We start from the raw sequence: 27,958 nt of genomic DNA on the forward strand, positions 1-27,958 counted from the left end.
ACAGAATAAATTTCAAATTCCTCAGCCTGACACACACTGACCCAACCTACTTTTTCTGCTTTATCTCTGACTACACACTCCTCAATTGTTTTAATCACCTTGAATTTTCTTCCTCTTTTTAAAATTATTTTTTGAATTGTGTGAATATGTTATGAAATACACATAAAACTTACCATCATCACCATTTTTAGGTGTATATTTCAGTGGCAGGAAGTACATTTGCATTGTTGTGCAAATCCCATTGGATTTTAAATGTCTATTTCCCTCATACTTCCAGCAATTTGTTGCCTGAACCATATTTGTTTTTATATGGTTCCTGGGGCCTCCTGAAATGCCTTTTCCCATCCAAGTACTAACCAGACCCGAACCTGCTTAGCTTCCGAGATGAGATGAGATCGGGCACGTTCAGGTTGGTATGGCCGTAGATCTGAAATGCATTTTCTGTTCCTTATCAATTAAAATCCCACATATCTGAAAGATTCATGCTCAGATTTTGCCTCTTCCTTTAGGCTACTTTGACACCTTATCTGGAAACAGGAGGTCAACTCCGTTGCTAGGTAACACACTGCTTACAGTAAAAATGATGCCTGGTTGGTAAATTGCATCTGGACTAGGAGGGCCTATACATGAACTATAAATACATGATGGGGATGGGATACTTTGGACTTCCCTGAGTAATGACTCTTGTAATTAGGTCCCTTGTAGGGACCATGGAGGATAAGTCTATGGAGTTGTTACAGGAGATATCGCCTCTTATGGGGCAGGAGGCTTTTAAGCCAGGGCCATTCCTGCACCCACCTAATATGAATCTAGTCTTCTTGAACCTGAGCTGCGACCTGGGGGGCCAGAACTGATATTTGTACTGATATTAGGACTCTCACTGAAGAGAAAATCTGAAGCTTCCCTGGTGGCCAGCAGTGTTTTCTGTATCACATTTTTTTAGGTAAATCTCAAGCTAAGTGCTCATGCCTGTAATCCCAGAAGTCTGGAAGGCCGAGGTGGGTGGATCACCTGAAGTCAGGAGTTCAAGACCAGCCTGGCCAACATGGCAAAATCCCATCTCTACTAAAAACACACACACACAAAAAAAAAATTAGCCAGGCATGGTGGTGTGCACCTGTAACCCCAGCTACTCAGGAGGATGAAGCAGGGGAATTGCTTGAACCCGGGAGGTGGAAGTTGCAGTGAGCCTAGATCATACCATTGCACCCCAGACTGGGTGACACAGAGAGACGAGACCTTGTCTCAAAACAAAAAAACAAGAAAACCTCAGGCCAAGTGTGGCCCATAGTAGTCTCGCAAGTCTGAATGTGCAGTTGGACCTAAGAAGATCCACTCTTGAGGTTGCATCAATATGTAGAAATATTGTACTAAATACAAATACTCCTTGCATGCCTGGACTCAAAATCACTGGGAACCGTACACAGGACTAGGGCAATAAAAGTATTGCCCACCTTTGGAAGGAGCTGGATTGCCTGTAGAATTCTTTGTCGGTGCCCAGAATTAAGGATTCCAATTTCCAACAAATCCTGATCTTCCATAACATTGCTTCCCTGAAACAAAACAGAAATGTTACAAGTTAAATCAAGCATTTATACTGTGGATAAATAACAAGGATATATTTAATACAGAGAAAACCAATGAGTGACCCGATTTTTATGAACAAAGACATAGAGTCACTCTTCCGTGAGGGTGAGGGCAGAGTCGGTCACCTTGTTACTGATGTGAAGGCTAAGAGAAAGCTCCCCTCCCCTCACAAATATCTATCGTGGCTTACATCCACATTGGGTTATCTGCATTGGAGATTCATTCGTGTGACTTAAAACTTTGTTTCTGTAAAACTGTGAATGCTTCTAGTAAGAGTTGCCATTTAGGGTTATCAGTGACTTACACATTGATGTGAATGAATCATTTTCCCCCTTTGATGACAGATTTTGTGAGGAAGGCTGATAGAAAAATTGACATATATTAGGCAGGTTAAAAGTGAGAGTTAATACTTAATTTCAAAATATTGAGTCACAATAGCAAACATATAGAATCAACCTAAATGCCCATCAATGATAGACTAGATAAAGAAAATGTGGTACATATACACCATGGAATACTGTGCAGCCATAGAAAAGAATGAGATCATGTTCTTTGCAGGGACATGGATGGAGCTGGAGGTCATTATCCTTAGCAAACTAATGCAGGAACAGAAAACCATAAGCAAGAACCACACGTTCTTGCTTATAAGTAGGAGCTAAATGATGAGAACACATGGACGTAGAGGGGAACAATACATGCTGGCACCTGTTGGAGAGTGGAGGATGGAGGAGGGAGAGGATCAGGAAAAATAACTCATCAGTACTAGGCTTAATACCTGGGTGATTAAATAATCTGTACAACAAAGCCCCATGACACAAGTTTACCTATGTAACAAACTGCACGTGTACTCTTGAACATAAAATAAAAGTTGAAAGAATTATTGAATGCCAGACACCAGATCACGATAGGAAGACTGAATGATGAATAAGATGCAGGGCCCTGCCCACAACTGCCTTTATTCCTTCCAGTCCCGTGATGGAAAGGGATGGTTCAAAGGCAGTTAGGTAGGATGCTGAAACTGTGCTATGATGGTGACACTTGCTTAGGAGTCCAGAGGGAATCCAGGATATTTTTTTCAGAGAAAAGGATGTCTAATAGGATATAGGAAAAATGGGTGGTTAAGGCATAGCACCTAAAAGAGGAAGGACAATGGGGAAATTATGTGCAAAGACCTGTGAGTAAGAAGGAATGTAGTACACCTGGAAGCATCATGTTCTGGGATAATATGGAGAGAGGAGCAAATGGTAAGGCTGGACAAGTAAGCAGAGGGCAGACTATACAGATATTACATGCCATGCTGAGGGCTTCAGACTTCATCCTGACCATAATGGGAAGCCATGGACAGCTTTTAAGAAAAAGAGTTACATGCTGAGATTCCAAATTTAGAAAGATTATTTTGCTTTCTGGGGCTGGGCCTCAGTTTCCCTACCTATAAAATGATAAAGTTGAGCCCACAATGTCCAAGGATCAGTTCAGTCCAAAAATTCTCAGATTTCAATGGTTATTTTAAACCTGTGATTAATATTTGAATGCAGAAGTTTACATATTGCTCATTTTATCCCTAGATTTTAACCTTTCACGGTTTGTAAGACAGAGTTTCTCTTTAAATTGAGGCGTCTATAGAAGTTCAAGAATTCAGATCACTATTTTTTTTTGACAAATCAAACTCTGTCCTACTTATGTGTAACACAAAAACGCAAGAATAGAAATGACAGAATATCCATTTATTTAGAGTGATGAGTACCATTAGACACTCAAAGCAAAGGAGAATGCATTGGAAAGGGTGATTCTGGGGCATGGAGACCACTGTGGTTGTTTTCCAGAGGCAATGTGGGCATAGACTAACGTAGTAGTCACAGGAGCAAAAAGAAGCAGGTGGATTTGAAAACTATCAGGAAGTTTGACCAGGAGATTGAACATGTGGAATGATGGAGAAATGTGGAATACACACCGATTCAAGGCTTGGGCAGTGAGTAGAACTTGATGCCTTTTCCTGCCATAATAAAGGAGGAGGAACAGCCCTAGTGGGGTGCAAAGTGAGACTAATGTCTTTCCCTGGACAGGGACAGAATAGATGCATGTAAACAACTTAATAATATCTGACTACGCTATAAATGGATAACTGGCTGTTCTTAGAAGGATTAAAGCCACTGGAATGGCACCACAGCTAGGGATTTAAAATGGGCATTCACTGGACAAAAGTGTTCCACCTACTCATAGTGTCATTCCTATGCTTAAGCAACACCAGCCATCTCGGAGGAAGCAGAATGATCCAGGTATTCAGCAGCATGATAATGAAAAGCCTAATGAAAAACAAATAAAGCCAGTCTTGGCAACATGCCACAGGAAATATTGCTCTCAAGAAATTACTCAGTGCACACAACAGAGCATGGCTGAGAATACAAATGACTTCATTTACAGAAAGCGTTTTTATTTCCAGAAATGGACTAGTATGGCATGAGCGAGATATGTGACACCATTCTGACTTTTACTCTTTGAGGAGTTACCTGGCCCTTAAGAAAAAATCTTTGGCCATCTTTGTGCTAGAACATTACCAGGTTTTCTGGGTTCCTAACTTACCAACCCACAACTTCAGCCCATGTAGAATAGAGGACCTGGTTTCTTTGCAGAAACAGAAAGCATATGAATATCCCATAGTGTGCATAGCTACTATCTCTAGGTAATCCTGACAACTGGATTTCAGTGTTTGAATACTGAAATGTTTTGGTAAATTAAATCCTAAAGACCACTGTTCTTCCTCTACACCTCCAATACGCTATTTTCCGTATCTTCAGTAGGAGAGGAGTCCTTTTGAAGAATTATAGGGAAGTTAGACATTTTTAAAGAAGGTGTTGAGTACATAAGAACATCTTTTTGAGCCAAATTTCCTAGCATATAGGATAATTGCCAAACATTTCTGAAAAATGAACCAAAATTATGGGAAGCACAAGAAAAATAGTGAAAGTGTGTCAAAGGGGAAATGGCACTAATTGGGAAATGGAAAGGAAAGGATTTACTGTCTCCAGTGAGGCATGCTGTTAGAAATTTTCTATTTTATCTTTTTCTATAATACATAGGGATACCAAAAATATCCTAGTACATCATTCAGCCAGCCTTTTGTCCAAACAATAGGCTAGAGTCTGCAGAACTGGGTTTGGATCATGGCGGGGCAAACTTGGCTAAGTCATATATTCTTTGTAGGCTTCCTGGTCCTCACCCATCAAATGAAGCAGTTTAATGAATATGTATTCAGTTTCAAAATGCTATGATTTCAGCCATGTTTGATTTTTGGTTGGTATCATTACACATAAATACAGATTGTATATTTTATTACGTTTCAGTGTTTCAGAATTTGTAACCTAAAATTAGCTTTAAGAAGTGATTAAAGAGAAATTCAAGAATACATTTTTTTTTGACAAATCAATCTTGGTACGATGGACTTATAAAATTTCTTATTAAAGGAAATTATAAGATAACTTATTTTTGTAGTAGTACAGACTCTTATAGCTTTTCAGGGAAAAACAAAATGTTTCAAACCTCATAACTATCTAACCATTTCTTTGGCACCTGGGTGACAGTTGTGCCATCAAAGACAATAAACATTCCCATTCTTCCTGGGGAGCTGGAATTAATTCTCACTTTATCACTTGCCTTTACTAAATGTTAGTGAATCTCAGTTTAACTTCTTTTTTTTTTTTTTTTTTTTTTTTGAGACGGAGTTTCACTGTTGTTACCCAGGCTGGAGTGCAATGGCACGATATCCTGGCTCACTGCAACCTCCGTCTCCTGTGTTCAAGCGATTCTCATGCCTCAGCTTCCCGAGTAGCTGGGATTACAGGCGCCCGTCACCATGGCCAGCTAATTTTTGTATTTTTAGTAGAGACAGGGTTTCATCATGTTGGCCAGGCTGGTCTCGAACTCCTGACCTCAGGTGATCCATCTGCTTTGGCCTCCCAAAGTGCTGGGATTACAGGCGTGGGCAACCGCTCATTTTTCTCAATAAAAACTGAACACAACTCTAGCTTTCTTCCTCCTCCATCAATTTTTTTTTCACATAACTACTAGGTCAATGATATAGGGGCAGAGCTCCGTCATATCCATCTTCTGTTTAGTCATCTACTACACTGCACTCTCAATCTCCTCTCCTACCCAGTACCCAGTACACTCCAGTCCCACATTTTCATCTCCTATTTTACTCCTCAACCCACCAGAATAAGCTGTTCCCCCGCATCAACTCCATAGAACTTCTCTGTCAAATGTTAAGAATGACCTCTCAATTGCCAAATATAGTTGATTCTTTTAAATCTAGATTTCAAGAATTTACTTGCCACACGTAGGTGATGGCCACCATATTGGACAACAAAGATACAGAACATTGCCATCACTGTAGAAAGTTCCATTACACAGTGCTACTCTACAGTTATAGACATTGAAACTTTAGTCAAATCACAAAGATGGGGTAGTAGCAGGGAATCAAATCAGGGACTCAAAAATACTCATGAGTTTTTCTCAGGATGTAATTATCCATGTGCCTCTTAGTCAAAGTTCATGAACATTAAGTTTAGGATCTTCAGCAAATTCTCTTCTAATTTTCAGTCACCAAAAGAAATTAGGAGGTTGTTCTACTTTCAGCAACATTTCTTTATGGTGGGGCTATAAATCTATGCTATGAAAATGACAAGTCAAATCACTAAGTTATTTTTGACTTTCTTAGCACCCACCAATCACACTGCATAAGGTGTTTAAATAACAATAATCAATAAATAAAGTTGTTTAGTTAATGACTTTCTAGAATGATCAAAGGCCCAAATGCAGTATTTTTAGAATAGCTGTTCTTTGCCTGTGAAGAAATGTCTAATGCAGGGTGTCTTTATTGATCTCTTAAATCATGGAATGGAAAAAGTCACCTAATGTTTTATACACTAATAGCTGAAAGTGGAAGTTTCTTTGACCATGGGGAGAATATCTTAGGTACTGAACTTCTTCAGCTGTGATAAACTGTTAGGATGCCCAAATAGAATGAAAAGCAGTGTTTTGTATTTATTCATTAGAAGTAAAGCAGCTATTTACCAAAAACATCTCAAAAATATCTGTACTGATGGCTCTGTCTCTCCAAACTCTGCATTTAAAATTTCTCCTAGTTTTTTAAACTTAATACTATATCTTATTCATTTAGTAAGCTTTCCTTCATATTATATATTATAGGAAATGTTAGGAAAACATGTTTAAGGACCACAGGGAACTGGCTTATTCTTAATATAAACTTGAGTTGGATAACGTTATTTATTCTCTTCCTTCATCCAGTCCAAGACTAAAAAAATCAAGAGGATACTATTGATTGGGGAAACTTGCTTTTGCTCTGTAATTAGCTAAATTAGATTCTTCTCCACAATTTATGTGACCTTAAATATTTAAAATAGAATCACCGTATAATAGAATGACAGCAAGATCTTACAAACTTACACATAGAAAAACATGTACTTTAGTTTGCTTTTAATATTTAGCCTTTTATAACATAAATAGCTTGGTAGCATGAAACTGTACATAATTTTCTTGGAATAACAATGCTACCTCTGCTTCTATAAAAGCTTTGAGTCAATTTGATATCAATTTACAAGTAAACCCAATGCATGTCTTCTCTGCATGATTATGATAATGGTTATTGTGATAAATACCAGATTTATTATTCCTCTATCAGTGTTGGAACAAAGCTTTATTTAGCTTGTCATACAGAAACATGGGTGACTATAACTGATCAGATAATGGATGATGTGCTTCTTCCAACTTTAACTTCCTCTCTCACACTAATGAAATGGCAGTGGAAGAAAATTTTATAGTACACTAAAAAATCCCTCTACCCTAATCCTCCATTTAAACATATTCTGTCTACTGCAATAAAATTTCTTGCATACAACTTAAGCAAATTTTCATGTTTTTAGCTTATGAAGAAAGCTTTCTGGATTCTTCAGACTATGTGGATCACTGATTCAAAAAATATTACATCACTGATCAATAAGACAGCATCTTATATGTGCAAGCTGTGCATTTTAATAAATTATATCTTAAGGTTAAGATATAATTTAGCATTATATATTTAACAGCTACCATGATTACAATGAATTTTCTGTCGCCGATTTTTTCCTCTTTATTTTTGAAACCCAATTCCCCTTTGAAACATCTGTTGTCAAGCTACAGAGAAAGAGAAGGAGTTTAAGTAACCAGGTATTTATTCGTTTAAGTATCGAGCAGGATTTGGTGATATCATAAATTATAATTGTAATTCACTTGAGATGTGTTCATGTAGGTTTTAGAATTATGTGTATTTGTAAAAGACTGCAAAATAATTTATACAGTAATTTGTACTGCCTTTGGTCAAAAATTTTATAGCTATGAGAGAAGGAGCCTATTCTTCATTTTTAAGGATGCTAACTCAGAGCTCCTTCAAGTAAGAAGTAAGCTCCTTCAAGTAAGAAGAAAAGTTGATGTGAACAAAACTTTTTTGTATGCTCTTACTTCTCTCCAGATGCATATATCTGTATAAATATAAAGCTGATCAATACCTACTGTCTTCCTTCAACTTTCACACTGATAGCAGTTGGTGTTCATTAGTGTAAAGTAAATAGCACACTTACTGTGTCAGGCACTGTTCTAAATACCTTCCATATATTACTTTATTTAATTCTCACAATAACTTTCTATGAGGTAGGTAGCTTGTTCCCATAGCTGATAGGAGACTTTCTCAAGACTTACCCTATACTACCTCTAGCAGGAATCATGTAGGAGATAAAAGGTTGAGTTAAAATAACATGGTTAGATCCACACCATTTATATTTTTACTTAAGAGTCATCTGAAATTCACATTTGAAAGTGAGTGTTCCAATGCATTTTATGTTTGATTTCACAGTACGGAAGCAACAATGAACCCTCTCTATGGAAGAGAACTTGGAGAGCTGTCTGGCCTATTCTTCCCTGCTCTGCTCAGTCCTTTCTGTTCACTGAATCCTGGAATCAGGCTTGGCAGGGACCTGGGGGGTTTCTAGTTTCTAGTCTAAACATTCCCTACCTACCCACAAAGCTTTAACTTCTCTTTTGAAGCGTGGTGTCTCACTGGGTTGACACCATCCCCAGAGAGGTAGGGAGGATATTAAACGCTTTAAATGGTCTTTCCCAGCAGCTGAGTCTGAGCAGGGGGTGTGGCTGGGGTTGGGGTGGCACCTCTGTCCTACTCTTTTAGCTCCCACTGTGGTGCAGACCAAGTGTTGCAGGAGAGCTATCAGAAGAAGAACGTGCCAGAAGCAGAGATGAAAGGAAAACAGTTAGCAGCTGTCCTGTGTCCTTTTGTAATCACAAGCTGTGAAGCTGAAAAAAAAAAAAAAAAACTTCCTTGGGTAGGCTGTACATAATCTTGGCAGATATCTGAGTGTTGTTTTTCTGTCTAATAAGCTGAACATTTCCTAGTGCCTCACAAGAGAAAAGTGAGACGGGGTTAGGTGAGTTTGGACACCTTGCTGCGAGCAGGCAGGGAACATGGCACCCTTGTACGTTCATCAAGCTCTTGCAAATGCCCTGTCACTGTAGATGCTGATGCAGAGCTCCAAAAGGAAGGGCTCCTCTGCAGGAGAAGCAAAAAGAATTTGCTCCTGGGTATTTCCAGCACAGCCACATATAATGACGCAGAAAGAAATACCTAAAAAGATTACCAGCCATTAAGCATTCACTGTGTAGCAGGTACTTCACCCACCTTATTTAAAACCTTACAGCACTCTTGTAACATAGGTGGTATTATTTTCATCTTATAGAGGAGGAAACTGAGTCTCAGAGATGTGACATTATTGAGTCAAGTTCGCAAGATAAGTATAGGATGGATCTGGGATCTGTGTTTTACTTGGTCAGACTCTGATGCTGATACTTCCTTCACTACATAAAAAAAACCAAATGTTTAGTAGGGGACATTTTCTGGATGGAGATTCTGGTCCATAGATATGTAACGTTGCCAATAAGTTACTCCCATGACCCTATTTTCACACACACAGGCTTACATCTATATTGACAGACCATAGGGAGTGACTGCCAGAGTTTCTCCAACACACTGAATTTCACATAAATTATTTATCTTCTGAAAGGTCAACTGGTTAGTTCTCCTTCTAAACTACCTTAGTGCATTCCAGAACCAAACATGTTAATCAAAGTGGCCCAGGGTGTTTGTGGCTAAAGCACTAACTAACTTGCCATGTTTCCTGCTGCAAGGCAGGAGGTATCAGCATGGCATTAGGTTGTTGTGACAGATTCAGCTATTCTGCAGTGCCTTGTCAAACGACCTGACTGGTCAACTGGGAAAACGAAATTCTCAGGGCCAACATCGTGTTTGGGTGTTTTTCTTTTAGGTCTGTATCAAAGCCAGATTTAAGAGGGAGGGTGTCTACAAATGAACGAAAGCAGAGGATGTCTGGGGACAAGTTAAGGACATTTGTGTCCCACACTGCATGTATTCTGAATCCAGAGAAAAGAGAGTGAGTTGCAGTCTCCTGAGAAGGCTATGCAGGCTAAGGAGCCTGTGATGGTGAAGGTGGATAATTTAGCCCTCTGGGAAGTGCAGACCTGTCAAAAAGGAGACTTATTAATTCATCAAAGATATGGTTGTCTTCAAAGAACAGACATCCCCAGATTTAAGGATGATGGGGTCTCTTGACACTGAGAACTACGTTCAGAAATAGCCAAACAAGAGGAAAGGAGCAAAGAGGAAGAGAAAGGGAGGGAGGAAATGAGAGGAAGTGTTTATCCTTAAGGGTGAAGGTAGTGGTGAAGGGAGTAGAATTTCCTGATAAAATACAGAAATTCAAATTTAAGTGGCATCATGTATTTTTATTCACTTAATCTGGCAGCCTTAGACAGGAGGTCACTGAAATCTGGAAATGAGCTGGCAGAGTCCAGTCCAGAGCTTCCACTGAGGCAGGCATTGTCATTCATTCATGTAGTCAGCATTTGTTTGTTCAATAAATATTTTTTGAGCATTTATTATGTGCCAGGCACTGGGCTGTGGTTGTGAGATACAATGAGATCAGGACAGACAAGGTCGCTCTACCTTTAGAATTTACAGTCTAGTGGGGAAAAAGGGAAACAATGGAATAAAAAAATAGATAAATAATTATTTAGCGAAGTTTTACTGTCTACCAAGTATTTACTGTATTAGTAGGGACTATTAAGCACTTTGTCTTGTTTGTTGTTCATGATAAATTCTGATGTTAGTATATACAATTATTATCCTTATTTACAGATAAAAGACTAAGAATTGAAGGCACAGAAAAGCTGATAATTAGTCCAAGGTCACACAGGTAGTAAAACTGACATAAAGGGAATCAATGGAGTTCTAAAATAAAAAAAATAAATAAATAACAAGGGAGATCTATGTTAGAAAGACTGGTGAGGAAAGTCTCTCTGAGAAAGTGACATGTAATTAAGACCTGAGGGGATTAGAAGGAGCAGCCTGACTGTGAGAAGAGCTGTTACAAGGACATTCCAGGCAGAAATAACAGCAGGTGCAAAGGCACTGAGGTGAGGAAAAAGGTGAGGCATGTTTTAGGAACAAACAGAAGCCTACTAAGAATTAAATTTAGTGACTGAGGGGGACGAAGACCTGGGAGAGAAACGCAGGAAATAAGACAATACAGAGACTTGCAGACTCTGATAAGGACTTTGATTGTATTCCAAGTGCAATGGGAAACACTGAAGGAAATATACTAATTTGCATCTTCAAATATACTCTGGATTCGGTGTGGAAAATGGATGGAGAAATTGGGAGGTATGGAAGTTGAGCTCAACAGTCAAAACTGAAATAACAGCCTAGAAACATAAATAATCTAAAGGAAATGTGATGAAATATGACCTTTTGGGGGACTATGGGAATGGGTCTCACTGGGGGGTCAAGTCTCCAAGCCAAATGCATCTTTTATTTGAATCAAAGAGAAAAGCCATATGACAAAGATGAAAATCAGAATAGTCTTTGATAAAGGTTCTATGTGGATACAACTATGAATAAAGATTTAGCAGTGCCTATGAAAATGAACATGTTCAGACTCCATGGACCCAGCAATTCTGCTTCTTGGTCGTGGCAGACATTGCTGGAAGGCTGAGTCCTTTCCCTCTCACTACCTCCCACTGCAGAGGCTGGATAAGCTAAAGTTCTCAGCTTCCTTTTAAAGCAATGGTTGAACATGTGACAGAAGTTGTCATTGGGGAACTTCTGGAAAAGCTTTTGCTTTCCTAATGAAAAGGGAAAAATTCACCTGCTACCCTTCTGTGCCCATAAGAAAGGACTCTCGTCAGGATGAGTGGCTAAACTGTTCGGAGAAGGTGACAGCGATGGGCCCACAGTCCTTGGACCTCCAATGATAGATATCTCCACTGGATACCTGGAGGCAGGCAAGGATAGGCCATGGAAGGGTTAGTTCTGCATAAAAAACGTTATTTAAAGCTCTCTCCATCTTTTGCATCTAAGTTGCTCTGACTAGTGTTTATCTGTCAGTGAAAATAATGATGGGGATGTGTACCGTGGCATGTAATTAATAGAGGTTATAATGGAGGCAACAGGATATTTACTACTTATTTTAGGCAGACAGGTACTGATAACATAAAGAATAGCAGAGAATGGATACTAGGAAGAATGAAAGTTATCAGATCCAGGTTGGGGTGTGTGTGTGTGTGTGTGTCAATTATAGCATTGCCTCTTCTCATTTTGACTTAACATTGTTAATTTCTCATAAAAAGATTACTTGAAGGAATTTCTTTACTCTGGATTTTGGTTTCTATTAAAAACTAAAACAGATGCAAAATTACCAAAGTGCTCATGGGACTAACAGGTTCTAAATCTGGGAGTGGGTTTCAGCTTATAATTGAAGATGACGGGTATCCAGAGATTGTATAAAGTTATGGTTCTAAAGGAAGTACAGTTTTACATAAACCTGGTATTCTACAGGAAAAAATGTTACTCTTGAAATCCAAACACATTATAATCATAACAGGGCAGAAACAATAAGAACATTTAGGGGTATGTTAGGTTGGCTTTAGTGTGTAGCTCTTCCGTGAACTCTTGAGATGTCAAAGTTTTTGTTCAGGTCCTTTGTAATCTGGAATGCCTTTGGTGGGCAGTGAATGGCGATTATTGAAAGAGTTGACTGATGATAGGATATTCCTGACTTTTCCCCACGTTTATTTTTAGTTTTGGTTTTGGTCTTGAAGACATTTTTCTTAAGATGTCTTCAGGAAAAAAAAAATTTTTCCACATTGAGAACTTTGTTTTGGCTTTTTCAAGTTTAAAATTCGGTGATGGGAAAACTTGCTCGCATCACAACGACGGGATTAAGTGTGAGGAGATGATCGCTGTGGGCAGAGAGGCAGGAGGCTAACCCCATGGAGGGCTAAACTAAAAGCTGAGCAAGAGCTCCACTAAGAAGAGCTCTTTGAACTGTTCTGGGACTGGCTAGGGCCACTAATTGTCCTTGGGTTGAATATGAAGGGAAAATTTGTATCAGGCACACAAATATCCTTGTCCTTTGTATAGCATCTATATCATGAAGGATATTATCATTTTTTAACTCCATTTTCTTCACTGAATAATATTACTCAACCTGAAAGAAATACAGGGAAAAGAAAAGGAGGGACATCCATTCTCACAGTGAATGTAATTAAATGTCGTCCTGTCTAGTTTTTCAAGTTAAAGGTTCTGAGTTTTGTTTCCAGAATATTCAACTGGTACTAAAAGCATCATGAAGTCCCTCATATTTAATTAAATGGTGCATTCTTAAAAGGGGGCACACTCTATCTAGGTTAAAGAGGTGATAAACAGCTATAGAATTTCATGTTTCTTTCTACTTGGTATTATATGTCTTGTTTCCTTTACTGGACAGCAAACTTCTTGGGAGAAAGGATCATGCCTGAAGCATCTTTGCATCTCCCCTAACATCTGTTCGCTAAGTGTTGAATAAAATAAAAGCTTGAAAGAATGAATCTGTAAGTAAAAACATAAGTTTTTTAGATTTATTAAAAAACATTTACTCTAAAGATCACTAAGTAAGTTTATAGGAAAAGCACTGAAAAGTTTGAGCTGGAAATTCTAATATGCAGGATGCCTGATGTGTTTTTCCCCCCTAATTGAAAGAAAGATAAAGATGGAATTGCTGGTACACCATAATACCAAAATGTTCTTAATTTTTTTTTCAGTTTTGCAGATTCTCATGATTTGATTTTCATCCAGGACTGTCAGTTGAGACATCTGATAATCTAAAAGCATTCAGAGAATTAGGATCCCATATGGCTCAAAAATATTTCCTATCCGGCAGGAAAAAGAGAACATACCGTGAAAATAATACTGGTATATCCTTCGATTTACGGGTATAAGGAGCACAAATAAGTTTAAATCATTATTCAAAGTATAATAATTATAATGATCATAAGGATTGATTATAACAACCAAAATAAGAATATACAGTTCTTCATAATCATGCGACACTATAAAAAATCAGAAGTATACATCAAATCAACGATAGTAATAGAGTTGTGTTTGTCTAACAGAAGCAACAGTCATTAGAAATGAGCATGGGATTAGGAGTCCTGGCTTATCACTAATTAACTGTCCTGAAAAGGTAATTTAACTCCCTTAGGTCTTAATTTTCTCACCTGAGCCATGAAAGGGCTAGATCAGATGTTCCCTTCTAACACAACATCTGTTCTGGAGGTTCTAACAAGGAGTACATGTACTCATGCCCTCCTATTGCCTGAAGAATAATTAATTCTTCTTGCTTTGGGGGAAATGTCATTTTCTTCACATAAGTGTTCAGTATTGAGAGGTGCACTTACATAATGGCGAGGGAGCAAGGAGCCCTGGGCTTAGTCAGCTAATTTCACCAACAAAATTATTACTGTTACTAATAATAACAATAATGGCTATTCATTGAGAGTTAACTGCAGGCCAGACACTGTACTTTAATTCTCTGAGCAATTCTATAAAATAGATATCACTATTATCATCCCCATTTTACAGATGAGAAAATGGAAGCATAAAGATTACTAGGAACTCGGCTGAGATCACACAGTAAGTGGCAGAGCTGCTGTGGAAATGAAGATGGGTGTTGGAATCAGATTCCCCTCACCCCACTGGCTTCCCATAGCTTTGACAAGTGTCTTCTGCATGGAATTGCCTCAGAGATCTGATGGATGGAGTCTTTCTCTGCCAGCCCAGTCGTCTCCATGAACCTCCTTTCCTACAATTTCTACCCAGGGATTGAGGATTATTAATAAAAAGAAAAGGAATTGAGTGCTCCTGGGTTCACCTTACAGCTCTGCACTTTAATAGCAGTGTGAATCAGGATCAGCAATCTTCTTTCTTTGTCTGTACAATGGGGATAACACTAATGCTTATCTTTTAAGGATATGGTGACATAATGTTTATGAAGTTGCTTTATAAACTCTAAAGTAAAATTGCTAAAAATAAAGCATGCCTGCTAGGAACTACTTTTTTTTTTTTTTTTTTTTTTTTTAGAACATAGCACTGTAAATCTTCTAGTTTCATGTTGTTTTTGCTGGAAATAGTCTATTCTGGAAGAGGCAGCATGTGTGATGGCGGAAAAATTCAGGGTTTTTTTTTTTTTTTCCGCCTAGCTCTGCCATTTACTTAATTTTGTGGCCTTGGGAAAGTCACTTGATCTGGCATCCCACAGGGTCCCACACTCTACGGGCCCTGCACTTGGGGTTTAATGTTCTGTGGTTGCTGTTTTGAAGTTCTTCCTAATTTTTTTCTTTGAGTTTGTGTGTTATAAGTGAAGTCTGAAGGGACAACGGAGCATGCGCCGGGCTTGGCACCTTAGATCATGGGAAGTCTTGCTTCCTGCTGCATCTTCAGGATGGGTTCTGCCAGAGACCATCTTCATTGGTCTATCTTTAGTCCTGCCCAACCTCCCTTTCTCTGTTGAGTCCTAAAATTGCTGCCATCCTTCACTCCTAGCAGGAGTCTGGGTGCTGGCAGAGGGAGGGCTAGGGTGGGTCATTCAAACCCATGGCACCTTGGGGCCGAGCATGGCATTGCCCATCCCCGCCCTAACAGGTAGCACCATACCAAATCAAATGGGTGACCAGCCAGAAGCTATCCCAATCCAGATATCAAGCATGTCCTGATGAAGAGGTTTAAAAATCCTTGGAGAGGGGGTCCCCTGTCTGCTACGGATGGAGGTAATGGGGCACTGGATAAAAGAGATGCCTGGTTAGATTTTCCAGGACCCTGCTTTATCCAGGACACTGTGGTAGTCAGGAGAGTGGTGGAGGCCTGGCAGTGGGGCACCTGTGCCCTGCACAGGAGGCACGGTCCAGGGTACCTGCATGGGGCTGCACTCTCACAAGTGTCTTGTGCCTTGGAATGCTCCTTTGGCTGGCTCCATGCCTGGAGCATTCTCCCTCCTTCTAACTGTCCTGGGTTTGGCCTGTATTTGTCTTTTTTGACCAGCTCAAGGCATCCTTTGGATAAAAACACAAAATATAAACTGGGGAATTTGGTATTCCTTCATAGGAGTTAGGAGTTAAATGCGTTAATATTTTCATCTAAAAGTAGCATTGCACAATATAAAAATGAATGACAAAATTCATGCTAATAACATAAAATTTTAATGTTTCTTTACACAGAACATTAAATAGTAAATAAAAAACACCATGACAAGTCTAAAGAGAGACCACAAAAGGAAGGAAAAAGGTTTGTATGTATTTGTAATGGCACTTTTTCCCCTGCCTTTTGAATAGGGGGCCCCACATTTCCATTTTGGACTGAGCTCCACACATTATGTAGCTGGCTGTGCTCCCAGGATATAAGGTTTGCATAATCACCTGGTCCTTGCTTCACTTCACAGGTATATTTGCAGCAGGTCTGCTTGCAGTTGGTAAGCTCAGTTAAGCAACATAGTTGGACTGACTCAAGAATAGCTTACCATCCAATGATCTGTGGGTTTATCTTTACCTTTCCAAGTGGGTAGAAAAGGAGTAATGGGAGCCATTCCCTTGGAAACTACTGAGGTCATTTAACCTCAGTAGTTTACTGAGGATGATGCTTCGCTAGATGTTAATTAGAGATCATTTCCATTTTTAGTTTTAGTTCTAGAGGTTGCCTTAAAAATTATGAGGGCAACAGGAAACACTGAACTTGCCTAGACTTCTGGGGCTTCTTTATTCATTCACTTATTCATTCACCCATTCAATCATTCCCTCCTTCACTCACACTATCATTTCACAACATTTACTGAAGTGCTACCATGCTGCCCACACTTTAAGTATTGAGAATTCAAAAGTGATTGAGGCAGTCTCTCTCCTAAAGAAGCTCAAAGTCACTGGGGGAGGGGTAAGGTGGAGGTGGGATCAAAAGGCACATGAAGAGATTATTTTTATTATTATTTTGAGACAGAACCTTGCTATGTCACACAGGCTGGAGTGCAGTGGCATGATCTTGGCTCACTGCAACCTCCACCTTTCAGGTTCCAGTGATTCTCCTGCCTCAGCCTCCCGAATAGCTGGGATTACAGGCACGTGCCACCACGCCCAGCTAAGTTTTGTATTTTTAGTAAAGATTGGGTATCGCCATGTTGGCCAGGCTGGTCTCAAACTCCTGACCTCAAATGATCCACCCGCCTCAGCCTCCTAAAGTGCTGGGATTACAGGCATCAGCCACAGTGCCTGGTCAAAGAGACTATCTTTTTGATGCAGCACATACAATGATTATGGCTATACAGAGAAAAGATTCCTGCAGTACACAGCTTTGGATCAGGAAAGACATTTTGGGAAGGCGAACATCTCTGCTACCTGCTAAGTGATGAGGAAAAGTTAACTAGAATACAGACAATGGTTGAAGCAAGAGGGAGAAGGCACTGCATAGATCGGTTGCAACACGAACAGGGCAATGAGAAAAGAAACGGTACAATGAGAGTGAAAACCAGCAAGCAGTTTACAGTTAACCAGGTGGAAGAAACAGTGAGGGAGAGACCAGGTAGCGAGCCTTATAAGCGACGATGTGAAGTGGGCTTCATCCTGTGGTTCTGGGCAGTTGGCAAGTTGTTTTATTCCTGGAAGGGAGATGGCTGGATTTACAATGTAGAGAGCAAACTCCAGTGGCTATCTGAAGTGTGGAATTGAAGGGCTAAAACTGGAGGTTGGAAGCCCATTTAAACAGCTCTTGCAGCCATAATACAAGAGACAATGAAGATCTGGGCTAGGACAGCAGCAGCAGGAGTGGTGATGATTAAAGAAATACCACAGCCAAAACTGACTGAACTTGATTATTGATTAAATATAGGTATTGGTAGAAGACAAGTGTTAAGAATAACTGTCAGCGCTCTTGTTTGGGTAACTGATGGTTAAGGAGTCAGGTGAGAAACAGACTTTCAGAGCAGGTAGAGGGTTTGGATGTACAGTGTTTTGTTTTTGTTTCTGAGACAGAGTCTCACTCTATTACCCAGGCTGGAGTGCAATGGCATGATCTCGGCTCACTGCAACCTCCACCTCCCGGGTTCAAGCAATTCTTGTGCCTCAGCCTACTGAATAGCTGGGATTACAGATGACAGCCACCATGCCCAGCTAATTTTTGTATTTTTAGTAAAGACAGGGTTTCACCATGTTGTCCAGGCTGCTCTTGAACTCTTGATCTCAGGTGATCCGCCCACCTCGGCCTCCTAAGGTGCTGGGATTACAGGCGTGAGCCCCTGCGCTCAGCCTTGAGGTGCAGTGTTCTGTTTGGGACATGCTTAGGGGTCTATGGAACTGGAAGGAGGGGATGTTAGCAGAAAGTGAGAGGAGGCTGAAGTTTGGGGAGAGGTTCAGGCTAATGTAGATTTGGGGATGATCAGGGCTGAGGTGGTAACTGTATGAAATGGATAAATGCAGCACTGAGAAGAATGGGGAAATGCCATGAGAGAAAGAAGGAAAAGATGAAAAGCAATGAGGAAAAGAGGGAGAGTGTGTTGTCTCAGATGCCAAGAGGGTAACGAGTTTCATGAATAAGGATATGAACCAACTGTTAAATATGGCAGAGAAGTCTTAATGGAAGTAGAAAAGGCCCTTTGGTTTGGTAAAATACAGCAGCTCATGAGGACCCCAGGAGGAGTCTTTCTGAGAGACTTTCCACTGTGGGTACAAAAGCCAGATTACAGGATTGTGAGACAAAAGGGGTGGAGACAATGAATGTAGATGACTGTTTTGAGAAATCTGAATGAGTAAGGGAGGAGAAAATGTGCAGCACAGCTGGAGAAGGAACAAGATCACAGGAAGTTGCTTTATTTTCTTCTTCTTTTTTTTTCACTCATAAGAATAGGAGGTGACTGGGCGCACTGGGTCATGCCTGTAATCCCAGCTTTTTGGGAGGCTAAGGCAGGCAGATTGCTTGAGCCCATGAGTTCAAGAACAGCCTAGGCAACATAGGAAAACCCCATCTCTCAAAAAATAAAAAAGTTAGCTGGGCATGGTGGCATGCACCTGTAGTCCTGGCTACTCCGGGGGCTGATGTGGGAACATCATTTGATCCTGGGAGGCAGAGGTTGCAGTGAACTGTGATCATACCACTGCACTCCAGGTTGGGTGACAGAGCAAGATCCTGTCTCAAAAAATAAAAAAAATAAAAAGAATAGGAGACTCTTAGCTGGGCACGGTGGTTCACACTGTAGTCGTGGCCACTCGGGAGGCTGAGATGGGAGGGAAAATTTTTTGAGGTCAGAAGGTTGAAGCTGCAGTGAGCTATGATCACGTCACTGCTCCCCAACCTGGGCGACTGATAGATATGTGTTTTGAAAAGATAACGCTCAGAGCAGGTTGAAACCCTGTCTCTTTGCTATTGTGAATAGTGCCGCAACAAACATACGTGTGCATGTGTCTTTATAGCAGCATGATTTATAGTCCTTTGGGTATATACCCAGTAATGGGATGGCTGGGTCAAATGGTATTTCTAGTTCTAGATCCCTGAGGAATCGCCACACTGACTTCCACAATGGTTGAAAGAAAATGTGGCACATATACACCATGGAATACTATGCAGCCATAAAAAATGATGAGTTCACGTCCTTGGTAGGGACATGGATGAAACTGGAAAACATCATTCTCAGTAAACTATCACAAGGACACAAAACCAAACACCGCATGTTCTCACTCATAGGTGGGAATTGAACAATGAGAACTCATGGACACAGGAAGGGGAACATCACACTCCGGGGACTGTTGTGGGTTGGGGGGAGCAGGGAGGGACAGCATTAGGAGATATACCTAATGCTAAATGACGAGTTAATGGGTGCAGCAAACCAACATGGCACATGGATACATATGTAACAAACCTGCACATTGTGCACATGTACCCTAAAACCTAAAGTATAATAATAAAAATAAATAAATAAATAAAAAAGAAACCCTGTCTCTTAAAACAATAATTGAAAAAAAAAAAGGAGACACTTAAGCGAGTTTGCAGGCAACAGGTAAAGCACCAGTGGAGAGGTAAGTTGGATCCACAGGAGAGGGAAAGGAAAACTGCTGGAGGTAGGAGGGGTAGGCCTTGAGTGAGATAAAGGGCCTGGAGGAGGGAAGCAAGGATGGGTGAGATGTAGAATCCTTACTCCTGAAGCCCTTCACTGCTAATACTTCTGCTATCCTTGGCATGTGACAATTTCTCAAGCTGAGGTCAATGCCACTGTGTCAATTGCGTAGTAATTCTCTTTCTTGGGGATTCCTATAAAAACTCCCTCATAACAATTCCCCAAGTCTCTAGTCTTACCTTGACACCCCTCAGTCTTACACAATTCCTTGCTATTTTGACTAGTTTGAGGTTACCCATCATGAACGCCTTTGACATCTCTCCTATCTTGATTTATGTACTCTTCTTGATCTCATTTTTTCCTGCAATATTAAAAATTCTACTGATCTTTCAAGGTCCAACTCAATTGATATCCCTTATCTATGTCTCGCTTTCATACATATACATTTTTAAATTACTTGATGTCTTTTATGTTATCTTATAAGCTACTTTAAATACTTTTTAGAACAAGGAAGGGATTCAACCAACCTATCAATCGTCATGATACCTTTTCTTATCTCATCTTCTTTTCATCATCTTCATCTTTTTGACTTATTTTTATATCATTCCTCTACGAAACTATTAAACCCCTTAAGCGCAAGTAAATGTTTTTTGCACCTGCTCTAGTATGACAATGCATTATACATAATACCTACCTACTACAATTAATAAACTGTAAGCTCCTGGAGGACAAGAATTTAGGAGCTAGCTAGCTAGCTAGAGATGGATACATATGCAGAGATATATTTACATTCTCTCAAGTATACCAATTTAATCTAATACTTACTATATACTTGCTAGCAATTAAGGATATATAAAGATAAATAAATCAAAACACAGTCTCTGTCTTCCAAGGGTGCCAATCCAGTGTGGCAATCAGAGAATGAGAGGGCTTGAATGACACACTGATAAAATTGGTCTGTATTCTGCTAGGTTTCTTGCAGAACATAGGGCAGAGGATATTAATAGATATGTGTCTTGAAAAGATAACACTCAGAGCAGGATGAAGGATGAATTTGAAAAGAATGAGATTGGGGGTAGGCAGATCTATGAGGAGGCTTTTGCAATAGTGCAGATGACAGATAATAAAGATCAAGTGAGGGCAAGTTGGTTACAGATGAGATATTGAGTGTACATGCACGTATGTGTATGTTGGGGGAGTGAGGTTGTGGTGTGCAAGAATAAGTGTCCAGGAGTTATTTGCTAATCTTACTTTTTAAAAGACATTAAATGGTAAACAGTAGTAATAACTACAGCTTATTACATATTGTGTAACACATTTCTCTAGATTGGCCTTCGGCAATACTGAGATCTGTTCCATTTCACCACTTAGGATCCTCTATGCCCGATTTTGGCACTTTATTCTATATGATCAGCTATTTGTTCTTCTCTTATTATTTCAGGTCTCAAATTTTGATCATCCTATGAGCCCATATATCCTTCAGAGCAAGACAATGTGAATAGGCATCGTTGCACTTGGTAGAGGGTTAGGCAAATAGTGGATGCCAAATAAATTCTTGTGGAATTGAATGGTATTACCTGGAGTTCCCTGAAGGTTGTATGTCCTCTTACTCCTTGGCCTTTGGAACGTCCTTCTCTATACCTGGAATTCTTCCTCTCTCTCTTTACCTCCTCTGACTACTGTCTCTTTACCTCACTTTGACCTTCCTAGTTCTGTTTATCACTTCCTCTGAGAGTTGTTGCTTGATGCCCCTGCACTGGGTTAGCAGCTTTTGCTAAGTAGTCCACAGAATCATCTACTTATGTGTTTCTCTGCCAGCTCTATAAAGACAGACTAGACTACCTTGTGGTAATTTGTTCAGTATTTTATCCCCAGGTTGAGCACAGCACCTGTCATACAGTAGACGTTCAGTAAATATTTGTTAAATGAACATGGTTTTGTGGGGTTTTATTTGTAAATCTGAACATTTTGAAATTTGAATCTTCAAATAGCTGGACATAAAGTGCTAGATCCATCCAGAGGAAAGAAATAATGGGAGACCATCTAGAAAAGTATTTCGTTCTTTATGCTATTAAATTCAGTAGAAATTAGTTATTATATTTTTTGAGGATTTTTATGCAATTAACACTCTGGAGAACACTAAGACAGTTCAAATTTCACCTTTCTATCCTGCCCCCCAATAGCATGCAAAATATCTGCTTGGGTACCCGTGTTTTCATGTGTACACACTAGCATCTTCAGCTGATAAGTTCCTGTGGGGCAGGAACAGTAAACATCTCAGAATTAGAAAGCAAAAGTGACAGCAAAAACACGACAACATCAGAAAGCCAGATTCTATGTCAGAAAGTCTTAGGGGGTGTAGCTTTAGTGTTTTGCAGACAACCCAATGTCACAGGCAATACTAATTCCCTTGCTCTGGGGCATTTATTAAAAACAAAATTTTGGGGGAGGCTGAGGCAGGCAGATCATGAGGTCAGGAGATCGAGACCATACTGGCTAACATGGTGAAACCCCATCTCTACTAAAAAATACAAAAAATTAGCCAGGCGTTGTGGTGGGTGCCTGTAGTCCCAGCTACTCGGGAGGCTGAGGCAGGAGAATAGCGTGAACCCGGGAGGCAGAGCTTGCAGTGAGCCGAGATCATGCCACTGCACTCCAGCCTGGGCAAAAAAGCGAGACTCTGTCTCAAAAAAACAAAAACAAAAACAAAATTTTACTTCCTACTGCCTGGTACCATATTATGCAGTAGAGACAGAGGGGTTAAGGAAATCAGGCATAGTCGTTGTTCTCATGTAGTTTATAGTTAAGGAGTGAGAGAACTGGTGGTGACCTGATTTTGAAGAGGTTGATTCAGGTCAAGGCCCAATTTTGAAGCTGGTCTCCAACAAGAAGAGTGGTTTCTAGGAATATAGCTCTGCACAAGTAAATACATATCCCTCAGACAGTCTGTGACATGGAGTGAGAAACCCTCCCTGACAGATCCTTTACTAGGGATCTCTGCAAGGGCTCAGATCTCGACTTCAATAGAAATGCTCATTGGTACTATCTGAGGATGATTTTTTCCAAGAGGCACTAGGAGATCAATTACTACTGGCAGCCTAATTTGCAAGATAAAGCAATTTCCCATCATTCTAGTATCTTCACAACCACAGTCTACTTCAGCATCATCAGCCAGCAACATGGCATGGTGGAAAAAAAATTTGGAACAGCTAAAAAGTCACAGATTAGAAGTTCTTATAGCTGAGATGCTGCTATGTGCTTCTTGTTAAAATCCAGAGTTAGGACAAGGGTCAGAGGATTCTTGTCCTTCTACACTTGAGTGGCCTACAGCCATGTATTCTTCTAAATCATGTTTTGAATTTTGTCTTGAAAGATAATGTTTTAAGAGTGCTAAGCCTATATACTCATACAACAGAAATAATATGTGTGATAAAGTTGGGCAAGAAGTGCTTTTAAAGTTGTCAGTTTCTAAAGGTGTCTTTTTTAAAATGGGTACTTAATAGTTATACCTATTTATGGGATATATGTGATATCTTGATACAAGCATACAAAGTGTAATGATCAAATCAGTATCCATCATCTCAAGCATTTATCATTTCTTTGTGTAAGGAACACTCCAATCCTACTCTTTTCGTCATTTTTGAATACACAAGAAATTGTTAATCATAGTTGCCTTATTGTGCTTCAAAAAAGTTGTCTTCTAGGTTGTCTTAAAATTTGGTTACTAATTGATAACACTAGTCAGAATCATGATTTATATTCTGTAGAACATTGTTTTTCATTTAGCTTTCAGTTATAATACCTCACAGAATAATAAAGGCTGATAGGTTAAGTGTCTTGGTCCTGACTATCTTGAGAATAATGGTTGGGCAAGAACTATGGTCCAGACATCTGCTCTAGCTGCAATGTTTCCCCTCCCTACTCCATTACACCACAGTGATGGATGAATGATGGATGCTGCAGCAGATGTAATTACAGTAAAATCAGGATATAAAAACAACTAATATAGTGAAAATATACAAATTAATAATAAATATAAAATACATGCATCTTTAATATTAAGATGTAATATAATTTATAAATTAATATAGCAAATACAGTAATACCTAATGGACAGTGACCCCATCACCCCACTTTTACACCTGCCTCTAAGAGCTGTTTCTTGTTTTTGAAGGCGAGCAGCTACACCCTCACTCTTTGGGTTGCAGTGCCGTGTAGAAGTGATGAGAATGGGAAACTGATACACTCCTGCACAGAGAAGCCAATCTGAATGACAGATGATTAATTAGAAATCTCCACCGTGCTGCCCCAGACTTATAAATGAAGTGCAAATTAAAATGTTAGATAGACATACTCAACAGCCCGTAACATCACAAGGACTGTCTTTGGGGTATCTATTTCTATGAAAAGAAAATCTGGCATTCCTTTTCAGAACATTAGACCAAAGTAGAGGATAATGAAAACAGAAATGCCTTATGCAGTCTTAATAATCTTTATACTCAGAGGATTCAGTGGAAACTAGTAACTAAAAAAGATTAGCTTTGCATCAAGACCAAGCTATCCAGAAATCGCCCGGCCTGGGATGCAGATTCACTCCCTTAAATGAGTTGTAACACAGGCTGACTTGTAGGTTAGCCACAATTTTCTTGCAGTTCAGTTCCTTCCTCTGTCAGGTTGCAATAATGAGATGAATTCCTGCAAGAAGTACTCCCAGAAAGACAAGGGGAGGTCTGAGTAGATAAATAACACAGATATCTAGAGAACAGAAGTGCTAGACGAAGAGAGAAATAAACACACACAATGATTAAAACAAAGATTTTTTTAAACCATAGCAACATTACACTTATCTCAATCTTTAAAATCCAGGATATCTATATCTTTGTGTATTTCTCACTGAAACTTTCCCTGGGCCTCCCAGGAAGAACAAAAGAATAAAGAATAGGTTCATTTTCTTACAGATTAAGAGATGTGAGGCTCAAAAGACCTTATCCTGGTAACATAGTTACATTACCACAAGAGCAGCATCTTTAATCCCTGTGATTCCTACTCCAGTCACTCTTTTCCAGTGAACCATCATAGTAGGTGATGACGCTGAAAGAGGTACAGAAGATTCAGCTTGTGAAGATAAGCTGGATGACAGAAAATGCACTTTGTGCAAACTTCCATGCAGTGATCACAATGCATTTTAGCCAGTGGTTCAGTTCTCTCTCTCTCCAACTAGACTATGTACCTTGAGGATAGAAACCATCTGTCCACCTAATGTCCCCAGTAGTCAGCACAGTAACTAACACATAGTAGTCAATTAATATTTGAAGAACGTATAAATGAATGAATGAAAGCATGAATGGATCTGGAAAAGTTGCCATCAGGAATTGGGGCCCTGAAGAAAGAATGGGGTTCATAAATAACATTCAGCAATCATAGTCACTGAATTGGGTACTAATATTAGTGAAAATAATAGAGACAGTAAAACCAATTATAAATAGATAAGGTAGTGTTTGTTCTGTTTTGTTTCATAAAAGATTGACAATTTTATTTATGAACACAGGATTTGAGCTAAAAAGAGAACAGATAAGAAGGTAGGTGACTAAAGAAATGGTTGCCAAGAAAAAGTATGAAACAGTTTAGAACAGAGAAGAGGATACAGAGACAATTGTAAAGGTGTTTGACAGAAAAAGGGAAAAGGAGAAAAGAAAAGCTTTCAGTAGGACATTTTATGGGCATAATAGGGTTCTTCTTTAGGGCATTTCAGAAGTTGAGAGAGCAAAGATGAGAACTCAAGAGACATGGAATGGACAAAAGAGAAAGGGAGGTGAGATACATGGTACTGACCACTCATAGGGAATGAGGAAGGGAAGTAAATGGCCTCAAAGAAGTCATAGCTGTCATCAAGCAGGAAATGCCTCCTGTCATGCAGGTGGAATTAAAGCTTAAATGTGAACTGATGGTCTATCTTCAGCTTCTTTCTCTTCTCACTCTGATACCTGCCCTCAAGGTTGCTCCCTGGCTGGCCAGGGAACTCACACTGAGCCGTAGAATGTTCCCAAGCTCTGGACCTTTCTGTACTGTTATTCAATCATCAGCACTTGCCTAGCTTCTGTCCCATTCTCTCAGGATGCCTGTTTTTATTAAATGACAAAGGAAGTTAATTGGTTCATCAAGTAAAGCAATTCCTATTGTGGGCTTAGCTGGCTACTAGTTACCTTACCTATTACATATAACAGTGGTGAAATAAACATAAAGGAAGGAATGGGTGGGCTTTCATTACATGCCAGGCCCTGAGCTAGATGCAGTGGAGTATGGCAGAACAGGACATGGGCTTTGGAGACAGACACACCCAAGACTAATTTCCTCGTTATAAGCTTGAGGAAGTTATCTCCTAGGGTTCTTGGATTTTTCATCTGTAAGATATGAGGAATAATTTCTTCACCCTCAATTTCCTCCTCTATGAAACAGCGATAATGTTGCCTACTTTGCAGGGTTCAAAATACATGTAAGTGATAATAATGCTATTTACTATTTATTCATTTATCCCCACTTTAAAAAGGAAAAGCTGAGGCACAGAGATGTAAGGTGAGACTAAGGTCACCCAGCTGGGAAATTCTAGAGCTGGCATTTAAATCTAGCATTTGTCTTCATGCACTTACCCAACACACTATGTCATCTTAACCAATATACTAAAGCATCATTAGATGTTTCCATCTACAGCCCCTTACAGTGGGGAAACACTTTGATATTCACCAATCTCATTTAACCCTCACAGCACCTCTGTGCAGTACTAACATCTTGCTTTAAGATGAGGAAAGGAAAGCTCAGAGAAGGTAACTGTGGCCAAAACTCAACACAGGCCCAGAGAAGGGAACACCAGCCAAAACTCAAAGAGGTAATTAGTGACAGAACTTGAAATTAGATGTAGGGTTTATGACCACAAATATAAATATAAGAAAGAGAGCCAACTCTGGGCGCAGAGTAGATGCCCACATCTTTACTAGTTATCTAGGTGGTATTTCTACATTGCTTTTAAAGTTCTCTGACAGCAAAGCTGAAACCTGGCTAGATGTTGTCAGATAGATGAGAAACTGCAAGTGAAGGTGTGAGTTCAATGAGTGGATTTTAACCCGGACTTCAGGAGTACTGGTCAATTATCCCTTACTGAGTGTTGCTGTCAGCCCATGGTAAAATAAATTAGATTTTTAAGAAGGTGCAAAATTGCCACTATAAAATCAGATAAGCCTACTGCAGTTGGGAATAAATTCTATCATAGAAATACATCTTGCCTGATATCAAAGGAAGCCAAGAAACCATGCCAAGAGTTGGATGAAAACTGACATTTTCTGCTGTGGAGACAGAAGTGGTAGCACTGATTGGAGAATTATATTTTGAAGAGTTCTAAAATATTTATCATCATTCTAGGTCATTTATTCATTTACCCTTTTAATGCTCATTTCTTTTGTGCCACTAGGTCGAGCTTAAAAGCAAAGAATGAAAATTCACTGTGTTTTTATATATTAATATGAAGCAGGAAGTTTATTGCTTGGTTTGAAAAATAGAAGTGTTTCTGAGAAATATTAGAACACTAAATGTTCTTTCAGAAACATGTCTGTTGTCATTAATAAGGATGCTGGGTGTATCTGAGCATGTTATGAATTTGTACTTTTTTTTGTTTGATAACTTCCTGTAACTTGAAGTATTTCAAGAAAGGAAAAAGCTGATCAATCTATTAAAATTGCCATTGCTTCACTGTATTGATTGCCCCATTATGTTTCTTTCTAGACTTGACTCAGGCATCTCCTTCTCCAGCATGCCTTTTCTGCTCTCCATTCTAATTAAGA

The 27,958-nt window shown here is 39.5% G+C and overlaps 1 protein-coding gene across 15 annotated transcripts in view; it reads right to left on the minus strand.

Moving 5' to 3' along the window:
* Positions 1 to 27,958, minus strand: part of ANKS1B (ankyrin repeat and sterile alpha motif domain containing 1B) — a 1,261,284-nt gene that overhangs the window by 360,854 nt on the left and 872,472 nt on the right. For all 15 annotated transcript variants that reach the window (XM_055238636.2, XM_055238637.2, XM_055238632.2 and 12 more), the window contains one exon: positions 1,455 to 1,553. In XM_055238636.2, coding sequence (XP_055094611.1) covers positions 1,455 to 1,553 — 99 coding nt within the window. The remainder of the gene's footprint in view (positions 1 to 1,454; positions 1,554 to 27,958) is intronic.

The sequence above is a fragment of the Symphalangus syndactylus genome, chromosome 13 (genome assembly GCF_028878055.3).
Source record: "Symphalangus syndactylus isolate Jambi chromosome 13, NHGRI_mSymSyn1-v2.1_pri, whole genome shotgun sequence".
Taxonomy (NCBI): domain Eukaryota; kingdom Metazoa; phylum Chordata; class Mammalia; order Primates; family Hylobatidae; genus Symphalangus; species Symphalangus syndactylus.